This window comes from Pseudopipra pipra, chromosome 3 (assembly GCF_036250125.1).
Source record: "Pseudopipra pipra isolate bDixPip1 chromosome 3, bDixPip1.hap1, whole genome shotgun sequence".
NCBI lineage: Eukaryota > Metazoa > Chordata > Aves > Passeriformes > Pipridae > Pseudopipra > Pseudopipra pipra.
Genome location: NC_087551.1, coordinates 106,960,616 through 106,978,316, shown reverse-complemented (window position 1 = coordinate 106,978,316; position 17,701 = coordinate 106,960,616). Strand labels below are relative to the sequence as shown.

The 17,701-nt window shown below is 36.9% G+C and overlaps 1 protein-coding gene across 9 annotated transcripts in view; it reads left to right on the top strand.

Annotated features, from left to right (window-relative positions):
• PUM2 (pumilio RNA binding family member 2) overlaps positions 1-17,701 on the top strand; it is a 73,518-nt gene that overhangs the window by 19,415 nt on the left and 36,402 nt on the right. For 7 of the 9 annotated variants that reach the window (XM_064650616.1, XM_064650615.1, XM_064650619.1 and 4 more), the window contains exons 2-8: positions 4,136-4,204; positions 10,439-10,544; positions 10,840-11,027; positions 11,663-11,835; positions 14,868-15,138; positions 15,443-15,536; positions 17,394-17,519. In XM_064650616.1, the coding sequence (XP_064506686.1) occupies positions 4,154-4,204; positions 10,439-10,544; positions 10,840-11,027; positions 11,663-11,835; positions 14,868-15,138; positions 15,443-15,536; positions 17,394-17,519 (1,009 nt within the window). In that variant the 5' untranslated portion in view covers positions 4,136-4,153. The remainder of the gene's footprint in view (positions 1-4,135; positions 4,205-10,438; positions 10,545-10,839; positions 11,028-11,662; positions 11,836-14,867; positions 15,139-15,442; positions 15,537-17,393; positions 17,520-17,701) is intronic. The other 2 variants (XM_064650614.1, XM_064650612.1) reach the window with 1 other exon arrangement.

Below are 17,701 nucleotides of genomic sequence, written 5' to 3'. Positions count from 1 at the left end.
CGACATGAAATGAAGCTTCCCTTTCTTTCCAGTCCCAGTGCTGGGATTACCAGATGTTTTGTGTTGGATTTCTGGCCTAGGACACTTCTTCAACTGCAAAACGTGTCCTCCTTTTGTTTGTCACAGTGGTTAGGGTGTTTGCCTGGGAGGGAAGGGATGGGATGAGATTTGGGATATGTTAATGCAGAAAAAGTGATTTTCCTACTTTCTGGTCAGCTGCTTTAACCACTTTTGATGTATAAAATTAAGTCATATCTTTCTCTTTCATACTGTATTTTTTGGTTATTATTTTCCACAGACTTTTTTTCAAAGTAGGGGCTGTATTTTGCTTTTGCAAGAAGATGGTTACAAGCTTATTTCTGGCAGGATTCAGCGTTATTTGAGAGAGTTCTTGTTTCTAGATCTGGATGCCTGCATTCCAGAAATGGATATTACTGTGAGCAGCGTTTCTTGTGGTAATCCTAGATGGCTGTCCAGTCCAGAGTCTGCCTCCTGGATTCTGTCTTCAGTTACATGAGGACACGGTTTCATGTTACTGGTTTATCATGTAGGCACCACTGAGTGCTCCTTCCCCACCTTGCTACACACCAGTTTGTCCCTGTTGCTTTCCCCATGTCAAATGTGGTGGTCTCACCACTGTGGTGTTTTAGCCATTTCAGCTGTGTGATCTGGTGAAACCCTTATGCATGGAAAAAGAAGGAAAAAAACTTCTGAAAAGGTTCTGAAGAGCTTTTACTTGATGATTACCAAGGTCATTCAAGGGGATTGATAAAAGCAGTTGAGGGGAGTCCTCAACAGAGTAAAGGAAGGTTTTTGCATAGGCATCTAGATTTATAATAAATTCTTTTTAAATTTCAATGTGAGGAACTGTAAACTTTAAGAAGAAAGAGTCTACTAAAACATAATTTTGTTTTTGCTGTGTATTAAAATATTTGTTCATAGTGGTGTGATGAAAAATGGACTAATACATGCTGGTATGTTATATGTAGATTCTGTGGAAGGGGAAAAAGATCAGAATTTTCTGTTGGTTGTGTCAAAGGGGAAAAGTTCACTGATACACTTAAGCCATTCTACCTGTTCCACAGCAGTGTGTGAGGAATTGTTATAGCTAAAGACAGTTTTGTGTGTAGTATAATTTGGGGGCCCTGTGGAATGATCTGTTGTGTATCAGAAGTTTGAAACCATTGCCTGAGTCTCTGAGTTGGAAAGGATAATCAGTGTTTAACTTCTGAAAACTAAGATTAGATCTAGCAACTAATCCCAAAACCAGGTAGGTGGTAAATGGAGAAAGGGGAATCTGAGTGATTGTATGAGAGAACAAGAAAAAATATTGAATCAAACAAAACCAGACAAAAACTTGTAAATGTTGAGCAATGTGCTCCATAGGCCTCTTAGTGAGTTATGAATTACTCTAGATGACAGGGTATGAATAAAAATAGAGAAAGGGTTTTTTGGGGGGTTTTCCAGGGGTTTTTTTGGGTTTTTTTTAATGTTCTGAATTTGAGTTTAAAAAATTATATATAAAAAATTATTATTTCTGGAACATATGAATTGGGTGACTGTTGACATTGAATTAGAAAAATAAATAGATACATAATACAGATAACAGATACATAATACAATAAATACAGATAATCCCAGTGAAAGTTTCTCCTTCAGGGAGAGGGCATGTCTTGCTCACCGTTGAGGCTGTGAATAATAGACCCAGCTTGGTTGGCATTTTGGATGTTTTCCTCCATAGCTTTTGTGACAGGGCTGTGTTAGCATTGAAGAAAGACCTGAAGATACTGGTGCTGCTTGTATTTTCCCTAGTCTGTAAACGACCTGTGAAGCGTGTATTTATGATACAGGACAGGATCTTGTGGCTGTTGTTTTTGATGGAAACAGAAACAGAGCCTCTTTGCTACAGTAAAAGGACTGTATTATTTCTCTTGCTGCTGGTAGCAGTAGATAACACTAACTTAAATTTCACCTTTGTAAGAAAGTGACCAGTGAGCAAAATTAATGTTCAGTGTACTAGCATGTATTTACAGTTTCAGAAAGCTTTAGTTTCTTATAATGGTCTCTGAACTGCTCAGGGAAAAAAAAAAGCAGTGAGTTGTGTCTTACCCTGATTCTTGGGCTGTCTTTTCTTAGAGACTTGGAAGGGCACGTGGCCATGTTTTTGAACCTGGCTGAGTTGTGGAAAATAAGCATTTAGTATTAGGTCTTGCAACACCGAAACACCCAAACAAATAAAACTACCACCATCACCACAGAAAGTTAAAACAAAACAAAACCAACAAAACTCCCAAAACAAAATATACAAACAACAAAAACCAAACAACCCACCCCTAAAAACACACCCCAACCAAAAAAATTACGTGTCTTCAAGACTTGGTTGTTTTTTTTATCTAACATCGACTTGGGTAGTGTTTATGGTAAATATAGTTTGGCAAGCTATACCAGCATATTTTGTTTAGAGATAGTTAGACCAAAACTACATTTTGAGACAGAAGTACCTAATTTACTATTTGTAATTGAAACTAAAGTGCATGACCTCAGCATGGATAGTGGCCTAAGTAAGATAATGGATTCGCTCAACTCTCTGTAGAAGAAATTATGTTTTCAGAAACTGTAATATTCAAATTAAGAAGTCTTCAAGATCTGAATTTTTGATTTTTGTTTCTAAGCAATTGCTCTTACATGGTTTAGTTTTCTGTGTATATGCACAAATATTTGATTATCCCTTGGAGCTAAAAAAAGTTTTGCATAAAATATGAATATTTTCTAGTTCATTTGAAGAAAAATGTCTTTAGCTTTTCTAAGGCTATGTGAAAATCTGCTTTCAGTTTTTAATAGAATAAAATCCACCTAATTGATTTAAAAGTCAGCATCACTGGAAGAAAAGTCAGTGTGCTGATTTGCCCACTCTGTAACTCCAAAACTGAATTTGCTCTTCAGTGTATCACTGAAATTGTTGGGGATTGGTTTCAGAGTCCATCTTAACTACAATATTTTTCTTTTTAAGGGAAGATTTCTTTGAGCTGTGAAATTTCTTTGTCAAAAGCACAGAGACAATATCAGAAGTTAATGGCTTAGAATGATTGTGAGGCAGTAACACTATTTTAGGAGTAGAATTTTGAGAATAGAGCATTTATTGGAGAGAATTGACACTTTTTCAGTGCTAAGGAGTTGTTTGTGCCTGAATATTGAAAGCACAAGATTGTTTCTTTCCCTGGTATTTGACTATCTACTGAAAAGTGTTCTTAATGTGTTATCATCTCTGTGGAGTAATTTCATTTTGGTTTATTGGTTGCTGTGAGCATATGGGTTTACTGGTGAAAGTAACTCCTGAGGGAAGACTGATGTTGGGAGGGAAACTTTAATTTTACTTTGAACTTGAATAACTTTACCTGCTGCATCACACTATTGGGAGACAAGGAAAGGGGAAGAAACAACTCTGAATTTCCTGGGTTTATATGTTTTTCGAAGCTTATCATGGCTTTGCAAATTCCTTGTGGAAACCATTTTCTCTGGAAAGAATGCACCCAGTGCTTTGCCTCTGTGTGCCTTGGAAAAGGAGGTTTGTTTCAGCAGCAACTCTAGTAATATATGTTTCTTATTTACAACAAAGACACACAAAGAAGGAAGACACACTGTTTCCTGGAATTAAGCACAAGAAATGGTGATAATGGAGTCAGTTACTAGATTTTAAAAGCAATACATTGGTGACATGTTTTCTTATCTGTCTAGTGAGCTTGTCTTTGCTGCCAGGGGTACTCAGTAACACAGTGTGCAATGGCTCACCTCCTTTCCAAGGGATATTGTATGCCCAAATCTTTAATTTTACTTTCTTTGCATTTGTTGCAAATGTAATGTTGGTCACGGTTTCCATAGTGAGCAATAATCGTCTGGATATATGGAGATTAAAATGTTTTAAGTCTCTTGGAATTTTGTTCATGTTATTATATTAGCACAGTTCATTAAACTGGTCACTAACTGTATCTGTTCATGGAATCTAAACTCATGCTGCTCATGGAGCAGCACATTTTTTGTGTGCTTTCAATTGTCAGAAAGCTTTTGGAGTATTGCAAACTCTACTTTTGAAAAGATATTTGACTAATGGATTTTTCTTTTGGTTTTCCCCCTGCAGGTTCGATCTGTGGATGAGATGAATCATGAGTTTCAAGCTCTTGCCCTAGAATCTCGGGGAATGGGAGAGGTAATTATTGAGGGCTGAAAATCCAGTTGGTGGTTTGGAAATGTTGATACAATTTAAGAAGTCTGAATAATACAACATGAAGCAAAGAGCTTCTCTTAAGAACTGGTTGCTTTTTCAGGCAGCTGGAGATTTCTGTTCTAAGGTAAAGAAAAACTAAGTCCTTTGCAAGAACACTGGAATGGTTGTTGACTGGATATGCTGTGTCTGTGCCAGTCTTGGTAGATGACTGGTTCTCTTGGGGAAGTGACAGGTGATTTTTTTTTTCAAGTGTGTGCAGCTGTATGAAATGAGGCATGTTTTCAGTGTCACTGTATTTAAGTTAGTGAAACAATTGCATGCTACTCCTGAAAAGCCAAGAAGACTGGGATCTGAAAAAAGGTTTGGCTCCAGAAAAAGTGAACTGGCATACCCAGCAGAAATCTGTGGTAATTTACTATTTTTTTTACTGGTAATTACTCCTTAAGAGAAGATTTTAAGCAGGGTGAAGAGTGCTATTATGTAATTTAGCTAGAGAGAAGAAGGACTTTTTGTCTTATTGATTTGATTTGTTTGGGGTTTTTCAAGTCAGTGTACTTTGTGAGGAGGTATTTAAGATCAAGGAGGATCACTTGGCTCTTTCAAAAGCAGTTCCCTGAGCTGTTTAGAAAGTAATTGACCTATGTTACAGTTATTTGCCCTGACAGGACATGATAAAGAAATAAATGCATGTTGAACTAAGATTTCAAATACTGATCCTCTTGTCTTCTGGATATTTACCTAATTCAGTTAATAATGGAACAAGTGACAATATTTCAGCTTAAATTTCTTAAAATGATGATAGGACTGTGATCTTTGTGGAAGCCATAACTGACTGATGAAAAGCAAATGCCACGTTCTAGTTGCTGAATGTTTCTGAGCTGACACATGACTGTTCTTACTTGATTTTTTTACTTTAATGAAGCATTTAAGCAATCACTTCACTTTTCAGCAGTTTTTGCTTCATCCAGGGTTGAAAGATAAAGATGTTAGTGAGGTATCTGTGGTAGTGCCAGCAGTGTGATAGAGTGGATGGGTGAAATTCATAGTGATGTTTGTTCTTTTGACACCCACAAAGTACTCAAAAGATTAAAAGCAGTGAAAGTGAAGGATGGCACACATGCCTGGGAATTAAATTAAGGTATGTATGGCCATCCATACTGCACTTCATTTAAGTTATCTGAGATGAGGGATGTATTTCTGCATGGTCATGATTCTGTTTGTTTTCATGGGTCTGTAAAGATGTTTCTAAAAACACAAAAAGACAGACCTTTGGTGCAGTACTGCAGCATCAGAAATTGATACTGTACTGTGAGCCTGCACTTACCAGGTTATTTTGTTGTTCATTTCAAGAGTTTCTTCCATGTATCTTGAGGTGATCCAGGTTCACATAGCTAGGTTGACTTAGTAATTTTCATAATGTATTGCACAACAATAAAGTAGTCTGGGATAAATTCCATGGCTATTTTAACCTTCCTTTTGATTATAACCTTTTAAAATATTAAAGGAAATGTCCCTGCAAATACCCTTGTAAGAATTGGTAGTTGTATGTTCTTCTGTGCTTCCCTCCATCTGCTTGGAAAGGTGTGAAAGAGAGGTCATGTCAAGCAAACTGCTTCTAGCTATAGGGAGGTTATCTTCCTCATTTTCTCTGTCTGCATAGATTTTTCTCTGAACTGAAATTAATTTCTTGGACATAATTCTAATCCTTCTTCATACTCTTTTTCCCAACTGGGTGTCCATACTTGGCATTAGGAGGCTGTTAAGTCTTACTTTTCATGTCATTACGAAAATCAGGACTGTCTGTGAATCGTCAAGCAAGTATCTCTTCCATGTGCTAATGTAAAGGACAGAGTATGAAATCTGTTTTCATTGTACCACAACACATTTTGGAAATGTTATGTACCGGTAATCCTTCTGTTTATTATTGATGTGAGCTGCTTTCAGATGGAGCCTGGTATCAGTCAGTATCAGAAACAGGACAATGTTACACGAGCCAGACCTGCAGCTTCCTTGATCTGTTTCTGTCCCTCAATTCTTTGTTAATTTATTCTGTAAAGAACAGGCTGAAGTTTTGTTAGCTGTATTGCAGATTGTCTCCTAAACTTTTAGCTATTAGATTGGTTATACGCAGATGATGCTTCTGGCTCCAGCTCCCAAAATCTGTTTGTGACCCTTAAGGTCATGTTAATATTCTGAAGAAACAAGGACACGTGGTGCTGTTTCTCTAAGCATCTGTTCACTATTTCAGGGCCAGCATGGTGGGCTTCAGGACCTTTAGTGTGACCCAGTGCAGGCACACATAAAACTTAGTGCCAAACACAATATAAAACTAAATCTTCTTTTGTAATGTCTGTTCTTATATTAGCTTACAGAGTCGAATCACATGCATTTCATTGTGGGAACAAAGTATTCATTTCTAGTGCCAAAACTTCGTGCAGAGAAATTCAGCTAAGGTGTTCATTCAGCTCAATAGGATCAACTTCTGATCCTAAAAATAAATTTTAAAAAATAATTTGAAAATCTTAAATTCAAGAGCCAGTAATCAAGACTGTGCTGTTACTTATCAGAGAGCTGGCTAAGAGGCAGCTTTAACATAACTCACTGTTATTATTCATGTGAAGTAAAGGGCTTTGTTGGTCTGGCAGACACCTAACAGGGATCAGTGCTGATACTGGAAAAGACACTTTTTAGTGTACTGTTGGGAGAACTTAGTAACAAACGTGACAACCTTTTCCATCATTTTTGGTTAGATTTGGATGTATCTTCGTAAAGCTTATTCTTTTTTGGATTAAATACAGGAAATGTTGAGCAAAACGTTATCAAAGGGTAAAGCACAATGATTTTAACTACTTGTGTTTGCTTGTGGTGACTTCCTGATTAAGTTCTTTTCAGTAGAACTAATCAGGTGCACATTGTGTCCTGTCTGTTAAAGATAGACAGTTGTTATGTTTTTCTGAAAACTACTTTTTTTTTATTCCACAGTTAAATAGTTGACAACTGCTAGGGCTGCTTGTATGACAATCCAATAGCTAAAATATCTATTTAAAAAGAGTATAGTGTATGTCCTATCCATCATCTGACAAAAGTAAATCGTAAAGCTGAATCACTGCCCCTCAGGAAGCTGCAATATTGTAAACTTTGAAATATTGCATTAATTTAAATATTTGAGGGATGTCTTTATTGTGTAGAAATTTTAATGAAAAATAATTTCTGTACATCTCTTTAATCTTCAGTAATTTAAATTTAGCCTCTTGAGGTATGGATGATGCATTATGTTTTGTATTAAAAATATTCTATATTCTTTGTGTACCAAAGAGTACATGAAGACTGCAAGCAGTTGAATTTATCTGTTTGGAATTTAAAAGTAGTTAAAGGGGAAAAAAAAAAGGCAAAACACAAGCACAAAAAGAACAAAACAAACCTAAAAAAACCTTCACAACAACAAAATCCCCCCAAAACTTTTGCACTGAGGATTATTGCTACTTTCTACTGGTGGACAGTTTTTCCTTTGATAGAAATCCTGTGATTCTGTTTTGAAATCGAACCTAGTATTTCAGTATGTTCTGATCTAAATTTGCTTATTGTTTTTAACATTGAGTTGTCTAAACACCTGTCTGATAGTAGAATTTACTAATTTCAGGGAATGCATACTTTAGGTAATTCTCATTTTATGACACCCAATAAATTACTAGATCTGCTTTATTCTGACAAGGTTGTGTTAGGCTGTGACACCTTCACTTCTGTGTTTCATCTCAGCTGGACACATACTTGAAATTGCCTTAGAAAATAAAATGTGATTCCCAAAACCAAGGTTTCATAGATGCTGTTAAATGCTTGCTTTCCGTTCTACCGCTGACCTACAAAATGAAAATGAAGTGGTGTTGCAAACTTGTTACAAATGCAAAGCTAAAAAGGATGTGTAGATTGCATAAGCGGATCTGGATTTTGTAATCTTTTGCTTTTAGTTGAAATGCAGTTGTAAGATTCCATTAATCTATTTCTCTTAGCTAGTCTTCTCTTAGTCTTCTGATAGCTAACTTCATGCCTTAAATTTGGGGTAAACTCAATATCCTGGTGTTCCCAAAGTGTGTGTGGTTGACACCTGGTGGTGATTCTACAATGTATCTCTGTCAGGGCAGGTCATAACAGTCCAGCACTCTTGCAAGGATGGTACTCTCCTATGGTTTTGTTGAGCTTTGACTGTTTGTCATCCTTCAACCTGAATCCTTCTGTATTAATGAACTTCTGTAAGGAAACCATGGATCTGAGTATGTTAGCTAGTCAAAATCCTTTGTTTCTGGTAAGAACTCTGGACAGCACAGAAAAACAGCAATCCTGAAGTTACTCCAGAAGAGCTCTTGTCACCTCTGTTGCAGTGTCAGTACTAATTGCTAATTGCAATCTTATCCTCCTTCTCTTTAAGCAGGTTCTTTCAATGTTAAACTAAGAAATATCTAAAAAAATACTCCAGTTAGTAGTTTCATCAAGGCTCATACTCAACAACCATCACGTTCAGAAGAGTTTTTTAGTCACTTAAGTTATAGGAGAAACAAATTTCCAGAATGTACTCATTTATTGCAAACAGCTTCATCAGATTGTTTGTTTTTTTCTAAGTTTACGAAATTTAAAATTCTAAATTCAGCATTATATTATGCAGAATCTGATGGATTATGCTGCTTTCTTCAGAACTCTTCCCAATATTTTTTGCAAGTTGTTTTCACTTTAGTTTCAGTTGATGGACCTTGTAAAGTATGTAATATATAGTCTGAGAGTACAGTTTTTTAATTACATATTCAAGAGGAAGTATGATATGTAGAGTTTGGCAATTGTACTGTTACTGATGGGAGAAGTTAGAGGACCAAAGTAGAAAAATGCAAGTGACAACCTGACATGTGAGGTATTGTGTGATGCTTCTGTCATGTCCCACTAAGTCCTTCTGTCCTGAAGGAAGTACCAGAAGTGATACTGATCTAATGTGACACTTTTCTCCTTTAGAAGTAGGAATGAAAAAACCATACAGCTCAATGGCATTGTTTGTATGTAGAACTTCACATTTGAATGTCACTGATTTTTAACCAAGAGAACCCTGTGGTCTAAAGGAGCTGATCTGCTACTGTGTGTGTTAGTCACTTCCTAGAATTTGTAAGGTGATGCACTTCTGAGTGAAGAGAACTTCACAATGAACTGCTGCTGTTTCTAGTTATCATCACAGTATTAGTTAACAGCCAAGCTTTTGAGCCCTTGGAAAGAAGGCACTGTTGGTTAAGGCTTCTGAGAGGATTGACTTGATTGGGGATTAATTTGATTTACTCTTTTCACAGCTGCTTCTATATTCTGTATTTCTCCCTCGTAGCTTCAGAATCTCAGTCCTGTTGCAGTCATTTTGGCTATTCCTTTATACATCATCAGCTGTAACAGGAAGTAGCTTTCAAGTGTTATATTATTCCTCAGCAATACCTGCTGCCTTATTGAACGCTGACTTTGGTATCAATGGGTGCTTGCAGCCCAGAAAGCCAACCACATCCTGGGCTGCATGAGCAGCAGCATGGGCAGCAGGTCGAGGGAAGGGATTCTGCCCCTCTGCTCTGCCCTAGTGAGACCCACCAGGAGTGCTGCATCCAGCTCTGGGGGGCTCAGCACAGGAAAGATGTCAGCCTGTTATAGCAGGTCCTGAGGAGGCCACTAAGATGATCAGAGGGCTGGATCACCCGTCCTGTAGAGACAGGATGAGAGAGATGTGGTAGTTCAGTTGGAAGAAGAGAAGGCTCCCAAGAGACCTCATTGCAGCCTTAAAGGGGACTTGCCAAAAAGAGGGAAAGCAACTTTTTACAAGGGCAAATAGTGATAGAATGATGGGGAGCAGTTTGAAACTGAAAGAGGAGAGATTTTGATAAGATGTAAGAAAGAAATTCTTTACTGGGAGGGTGGTGAGGCACAGACACAGATTGTCCAGAGAAGTTGTGGCTGCCCTATCCGTGGAAGTATTCAAGACCAGGTTGGATGAGGCCCTGCACAACCTGATCTGGCATGCCACCTGAGTGGCATCCCTGCCCATGGCAGGAGAGTTGGAATTAGATGATCTTTAAGGTCCCTTCCAAACAAAACCATTCTATGATTTTATGATGTCAAATTAATTACTTGCATACTCTTAGAAGTATTGCTATTTCTGCCCATTTATAAGCATATTTAGATAAAAACGTTTTCTCTTTTTAACAGCTTTTACCTGCCAAAAAGTTTTGGGAACCTGATGATTCAGCAAAAGATGGACAAAAAGGGATATTCCTTGGTGACGAGTGGAGAGAGACTGCATGGGGAACTCCTCGTAAGTGATTGTTGTATATGTATTGAAAAATCAATCAGGATTACTGAATGTTCTTCAAAGAAAATTAATATCAAAACCTGTAATTGTGTATTAGATTTTATTTTATTTTAATTTTAATTGTGAAAATGTATACTGCAATGGTGATTGTGTGTCAATCACACTTTGTGATTTGGAATTTTTTATTTAATTTAATTTTGATCTTGTTTAATATTGCTGCTGTAATGAAATGCAAAAACATTACAAATGGTATTTTAAAAAAATACAATAGTTTTATTTATTTGTTTGTTTTTAACAGACCATTCTATGTCCCAACCTATTATGGTACAGAGAAAGCCTGGACAGGGTTTTCATGGAAACAGTGAAGTAAATGCTGTATTGTCTCCACGATCAGAAAGTGGTGGCCTTGGAGTGAGCATGGTAGAATATGTGTTAAGTTCCTCTCCAGCTGATAAATTGGATTCCCGGTTTAGGAAAGGAGCTTTTGTAAGTAATGCAGTGTGTTAAGCTTGCTTAGTTACCTGCTACGGTCTTTCTGTTACATGGTTATATTTTCTACTCTCTTTGTCTGTTTTCTTTTTTAACTCTCTTCTCTTTAGAATCAAGTGTGTAGTAGCTATTTGTCTGTCTTCCTTGGTTGGAGGGGGCAGAAGAGGGAAGTGGTTTGGGAATCTTGACTAAATAGCTGTCTTAAAGTGCTTTCCTAAAAACATTATTTAAAGGAAAAAGATTGCAAATAGCTTAATTTAAAATGTGTGATGGGCTTTATTCTAGATCTTCCTATTCTTTGTTTTCATGCGGGTTTGTTTTGTAACTGGATGTTTTAATTGTATAAAATAAACTTTTGTCTAATTCAAAGTGTTACTGCTTTAACAGCACCGCTATAGTTAAGGTTGAGTTAGCTCTTCCATTATAAATCTTGGCATTCCTTTTCACATTTTGGCAGTTATTAATTGCATGTGGTTGAAACTTGACGACCAAGTTACCCACCAAATGCAATTTCATTGACAACAAACTGTTTGTATTGTTTACGTGCACTGTAGTGTAGAATTAGGTCACCTTGTGGTGCTCCTATTGTGTTCTGTTCAATATTCAGAATCAAACAGATTCTTTTTCCTCAGGGCACTAGAGATGCTGAAACAGATGGACCTGAGAAAGGAGATCAGAAAGGCAAGGCTTCTCCATTTGAGGAGGACAAAAACAGAGATCTTAAACAAGGAGATGATGAGGATGTTACTAAAATAAATGGCAGAGGTTTGCCAAATGGAATGGATGCCGATTGCAAAGATTTTAAGTAAGCTTTTAACTGTTTCTCAAGAAGACGAGCATGTCTCTTAAGGGCATTATTACAGTTCTGGTTTGTGTGTCAGCTTTAAACATTACCCAGCTGCAGACTGATTCTTTCCACCTCAAGTCCTCCCTTTCCCACTGTGCCACATGTTTCTTAGGATGTCATTAATGTGTGTGTCACTTCTCATGAGACAAATTCATCTTAACATAGTTATTATTAAAAGTAAACGGGTACCTTTTAAATGTGGTGAATTAAGGAGAGATGAAAACTTTTAACCCTTTTAATGTCAAATAAATCCCTTTCTCTCTCTGCTTCTTTTTAATACTCTAACTTTTGCATCTGAGTGTTGTTGTAGAGAGTAAGTCCTACCAGAATTTTAACTTTCCTTCTGATTTTCTTAGTGGATGCCACAGCCTAACACAACTAATTATTTCCCCACGAAAGTCTTTCTAGAAACCATATCTTTGACTTTGGTGGAACAATGTATTTCCCTATTCACATAGATGTCACCTATTCACAGTATAGAATGGTGATGTGGTTTGGTTGTTTGCGTAGGGAACAAAAGATTGGACCAAGCTCAAGCTTTGGAACAGTGAACTCCCATATGACAGTACAGCCAGTCTGGGTTTTTTTCCTAATACTAAACTGCGTTTTAAATTTGGTATTTTTTTAAGGACTAACCTTTCTTTTTTGGGTTACTGTGATGCATTTGTAACTGTCATACAGAAGAATTAACAAGATAGAGAAGTAGAGTGCTGCTCATAAATTTATCTTAATGTGGTGAACATGACCGAACAGTTGTGCTTTCATTAGTTCTTTACTGAACAAGTATATTAAAATGCATGTTTGAATCCCATATGTAAGTTTTTCCTACCCTTTAAAAAATGTATTTACCTGAGGCTAAGGAGTGATTCTTCAAGTCTGTTTTTCAAGACATATTATTGAAAATAATATAATACCAAGCATATTAGAGAACTCACATTAGCTCCTTTCGGATGCATGCTGCAATATGCACAATAAACAAAGTTACCTTCAATATTATATGTAGAAAATGCAGAATAAATATTGTCCTGCTTTTCTTTACCAGTATCTATTACAATTTTGAAATAGTTGTTTGCAAAATACCTTCTGTATTGTTTAAAGAGAGAAATTATTAAAAAATACACAAGTGCAAAAAAGCATCCAAAGCCAGTAAACCTCTCAAAAAAAAAAAAAAAAGGCCATCTAATTGAAGTGGGCCATATAAAGTGGTACTAGCTCTCCAAACAGAGGTTTATAATTGAAGTATTGACACAACTTTAACTATAGCAACAGAACAGCACCAATGTAAGGAGCAACCTATATTAGGTAAACATAAGTATTAACAAAGAAACTTTGTCCTGTCCTCCTCCTTGTATTTTTATTGTACTTGCAGCGTTTTTAAACTAAAGTATGTACTGAAATAACTGCCTTTTTTCCTTTTGTTCTTCATTTTGTTGATGCTGTATTTCATTTGGGAAGAATAGGGAATATTAAATGGCTTCATACTCAAGTTTTGTACATGGAGCAAGACATGGTTGCTAGATAGGATCCTTAGATGGTAACCAGTATGGTACAGGCAATTGTCGTGAGGTTAAAAAAACTCTAATGTACCTTCTTTATCTTTGAAGTATTTTTTCTAAAGTAATTCTGAAGTGTTGCAATAAACTCACTAAAAGGCTGATTTCTAGCTGTACAGGCTTCAGTGTTGGTATCAGCAAATACATAAGTGCCGGTAGTTTTCTTTGCATTAGTCTTGTGCTTCAGTGAGGAACAGATACTTCAACCCTTAGGAGCCTTGAAGAGGAAGGATAACAGGCAGTACTGAGGCTGTGTCTCTGTCCTAGAATTAGCAGTACACCAAACTGTACTGCTGAAATAAACGTAGGTTCTTCCTGCAAGGTGGCATTCTGTATTGGAGCCCAATGGTCACAAATAAAGCAAACTTAACTACAACTTGTACATTTCCTGAGAAACAATATATAATAATCAAGTTCTGCCAACACAACAATGTTGTTAAGGGGTCATAGATTCTCTCACACAACTCTTTCCTAGTAGTTAACTTAGATTTTTGCCCGTAGAAATCAATAGTCTAAACAATGTGGCCTGACACAGAAGGTGAGGTACCACTCCAAATTAAGGTACCCTAAATCTAACCAAATACGGAGTTGGGAATATCTTTAGGATGTGAATCTGTTGACATCTCACTCCACGTGTTTGCCTATAGGCATTTTTAGGTGCACAGAAACTCTCCTGTAGTCTCTGGGTATGTGGGTAATATAGCCAGTGCAGATGAGAAAGCAATTCAGCTTTTATATATAATTATATATATATATATATATATGTATATATAATGTTGTATACAATATTCAGGGTTATATTAAGAACACTTTTTTCCCACCAGTCATCACTGTAGTTTAGTCTATTAAATGAGTGGTGTAGGAAATGAAATGTTTTAGTCAAATGCTAAATGAGGCAGCTATTAGTTCATTTTACTTAAGTTAAAAATAATATCTGCTTTTCAGATGTGAAAAATATTTGCTGTATTGTATATTTGTCTTTTCCAGTTGAAATTTTACTGTGTTTTTCTCTCCTTTGGCATGAGATACACTTAGCCATTTCCTTTTATTTTTGTTTTAATGTCTCTTCAATACATTTTCTAATAATTCCTGTCACTCCCAAAATAAAATAAAGAGCCATCCCAAAATTTTGCAGATAACAATTTATTCCATTTGACTCAAAACAGCCTTGAAATTTAGTTTGTTTTTCTCATAGTGATTTGGCGATTGTACAGTCTTAAACTTTTTAAAAATACATAAAATTATGTTTTGAAATGAAATGTGCCCATCATCTTGAGCCATCAATGCATGCTGGTTGAAATAGGTAAAACCACTCTGTCAATTCCCTTTTTAAGGTCTCTTGAATTCAGAGGTGCTTTTAAAATAGAAATGCTGTACTCTGTCCATGGACAGCATTATTTCAGACTGAAGAGTCTATCTCAAATTTCTTCTAAACAGTCGTACCCCTGGAAGTCGACAAGCCTCCCCAACAGAAGTAGCTGAACGCTTGGGCCCCAATCCCAGCACCACAGAAGGATTAGGTCCACTTCCCAATCCTGCAGCCCACAAGCCTCTGGTAGAAGAATTTTCAAATCCAGAAAATCAGAATCTAGATGCCATGGAACAAGTTGGTCTTGATTCTCTACAGTTTGACTATCCTGGCAATCAGGTACAAATGGACTCTTCAGGAGCTACTGTAGGACTTTTTGACTACAATTCACAGCAGCAGGTCAGTAATGGACTTGAAAATTGATCCTTTGAGTTGTTCATTATCCTCTTTTGATAATCAGTCTTTTAAACATATAATGCACTTAATTTTCTTTTGTCTGTGAGTCAGTCAAAGGCAAATAACTGTATAATTAATCTAGGAGAATATTGGTGCATAGTTTTCTGGTTTAATGCATAATTTTCTAGTTAGTTAAGTCTAACTTATTAGTATAGAAGCCTGGTTTGAAAATTCTTTTTAAGTAAATCCCAGTATATTATAACTGATTTCTGAAAACTGAAATGCATCTTTTTTTCTTTTCCAATAGCTTTTCCAGAGGACTAATGCTCTGACTGTTCAACAGTTGACAGCAGCCCAGCAGCAGCAATACGCCCTGGCTGCAGCTCAGCAGCCACACATAGGTGAGGTGTCCCTGGCAAAAGTGGGTGTGTTGCTTTGACAGAATCCTCTTGGTGTTACCCACAGTATTCTGATTCATATAGGTACTGATCACTTGGCCCATTTTAGCAGTTCTCATGAAAACTGCTCAGAATGGCTGCATGAAACTGTTCTGTCCTTAGAGGAAGTTTTCTGTTGTAAATTTTCCCCTACTTTGAACAGTTGTATACAAAGAAATAAAATTTATATTTGCTCATGTAGCACAGTAGTTGAATTTTGATGTGAGTAAAAGTAAAAAAACATTACTGCTACAAGCAGTGATGGAAACACCAGCATTCTCTGCTAAAAACCAAAAATATGCAATTCTAAGATTCTAGTGCAGTTTAGTATTTTTAATAATCCAGTTAAAAACCATTGTATAGTCGAATTTGAAAATCATGTTGTTGTGTTGATCAAGTCATTATTCCATGGCACCTTTTAAACAGACAGCTATTTCTTCTTGCAGGCACCTTTGTGATGGAGTTATTCTTTAGCAGGCATTTCTTTTCTGTCCCTCTAATTCAGTGAGTTAGTTAAATGCATAAAGTTCTTAGTGTGCTGCAACTCAGCAAGAAGGCTTTATTTAATTGACAGCAGTTTTATTTTCTGCTGTAGGGAAGCTGTCAGTGTTTAGAGTGAGGAACGTTGGAACACACATGGAAGCAATTCCTTGTTTGAGGAAGGGAGGTTCTCAGATTCTGACACTGTAGGGGCAGGCTTAAAGATTCCTGCCCTTCCTAGTCTCCACCATTGGGCTGTTGAGGTGTATGCACAAATCCCTTTCCTCTCTGAGGGAAGAGGAGTTCTCAGGATCAGAAGGACAGGCAGAAGTAGGAAGCAGTATCTGCAAGGGGATGTGTCCATGTTCTCCTATGATAGGGTGGCAGGTAAGTTTTCCCACTGGCTTGTTTAGCAGCATGGTGAAGTCTGTCCAGACAGGGATCAGCAGGCTGTAGCTGAGGTTGAAAAGTGTTATGCAGCTGAGTGATGCCATCTGAGAGCTGGAGACATGGCAGATTGAGATGGGAGTCTACAAGTCCTGTCTTTGACTGCAAAACTCTGGAGAAGCTCCTACTTTGTATGAAGTGCTGACTAAGCAGTCATATAAATCTAGCCCCTTTGAAATGTAGCCTCTTCTGATATGCATATTAATAGAAATCTATCAAGAAATATTTGGAAGGAGGAACATAATTTGATGTGCAGTCCTTGCTGCAGCAGTTTCTGACTCAGTGTTGGATAACGTATGTGAACCTGACTGACGGGAAACTCTGGGTAGCAGTGCTTTGTTTGACTGAGTTTCTTCTGTTGTTTCCTTCCATTACAATGCCTATATGAAATTAAGATTCTTGGAAGTAAGATTATCATCTCATAACTGGCTTTTTAAAAGCCAGGTATCTGATTTAAACTATCTGGTTAGAATTTTTTCCTAATTGTCAATGAGGAGAGATTTGTATCTCTTGCAAGTGGTTCATTTTATCTTAGTGATTCATTTAAGACACTAGATGATTTGTCTGATTCAGATTCATTGCAAGACTAGTGTAACTTTTAGATAGTTAAAGTTGGGCAAGATAAATTCCACTTCTACATGAGTGAGTAGATACATATGAGATAAATCTCCTTGGAGTCTGTAGATCCAACAAACAAAGCTGTTTGGCCTTGGGATTAATAAGAAAGGACTAGTGAGAAGACATAGAAGTGTTGATTTTGTAATGTTGTACCTCCTTTTAAAAGCTGAAATACAAGCAGTTCTGATTTTAGCAGATAGGCTTTGTTATTTGGTTTGAATATGATGATGCTTGCCAAGTGTGTTAGCTGTAATGAAACTCTGTTTATTACTGTAGCAGGCGTATTCTCCGCAGGCTTGGCCCCGGCTGCTTTTGTGCCAAACCCATACATTATCAGCGCTGCTCCTCCAGGTACTGACCCGTACACTGCAGCTGGATTGGCTGCAGCAGCTACCCTAGCAGGTAACTGAACACTTTCTAGTCTCTACTTTCATAATTTTCACAGAATGAAAAGAGAAGAAACTGAAATCCATCCTGTTTATTCTCTGCAAATGTATTTCTAGGAAGGAGAGACTTGTAGGAAATTAATATAGCCATTTTGAAAATTTTTACTAGGAGGTAAAATGTTTCTGTTATATATGGAT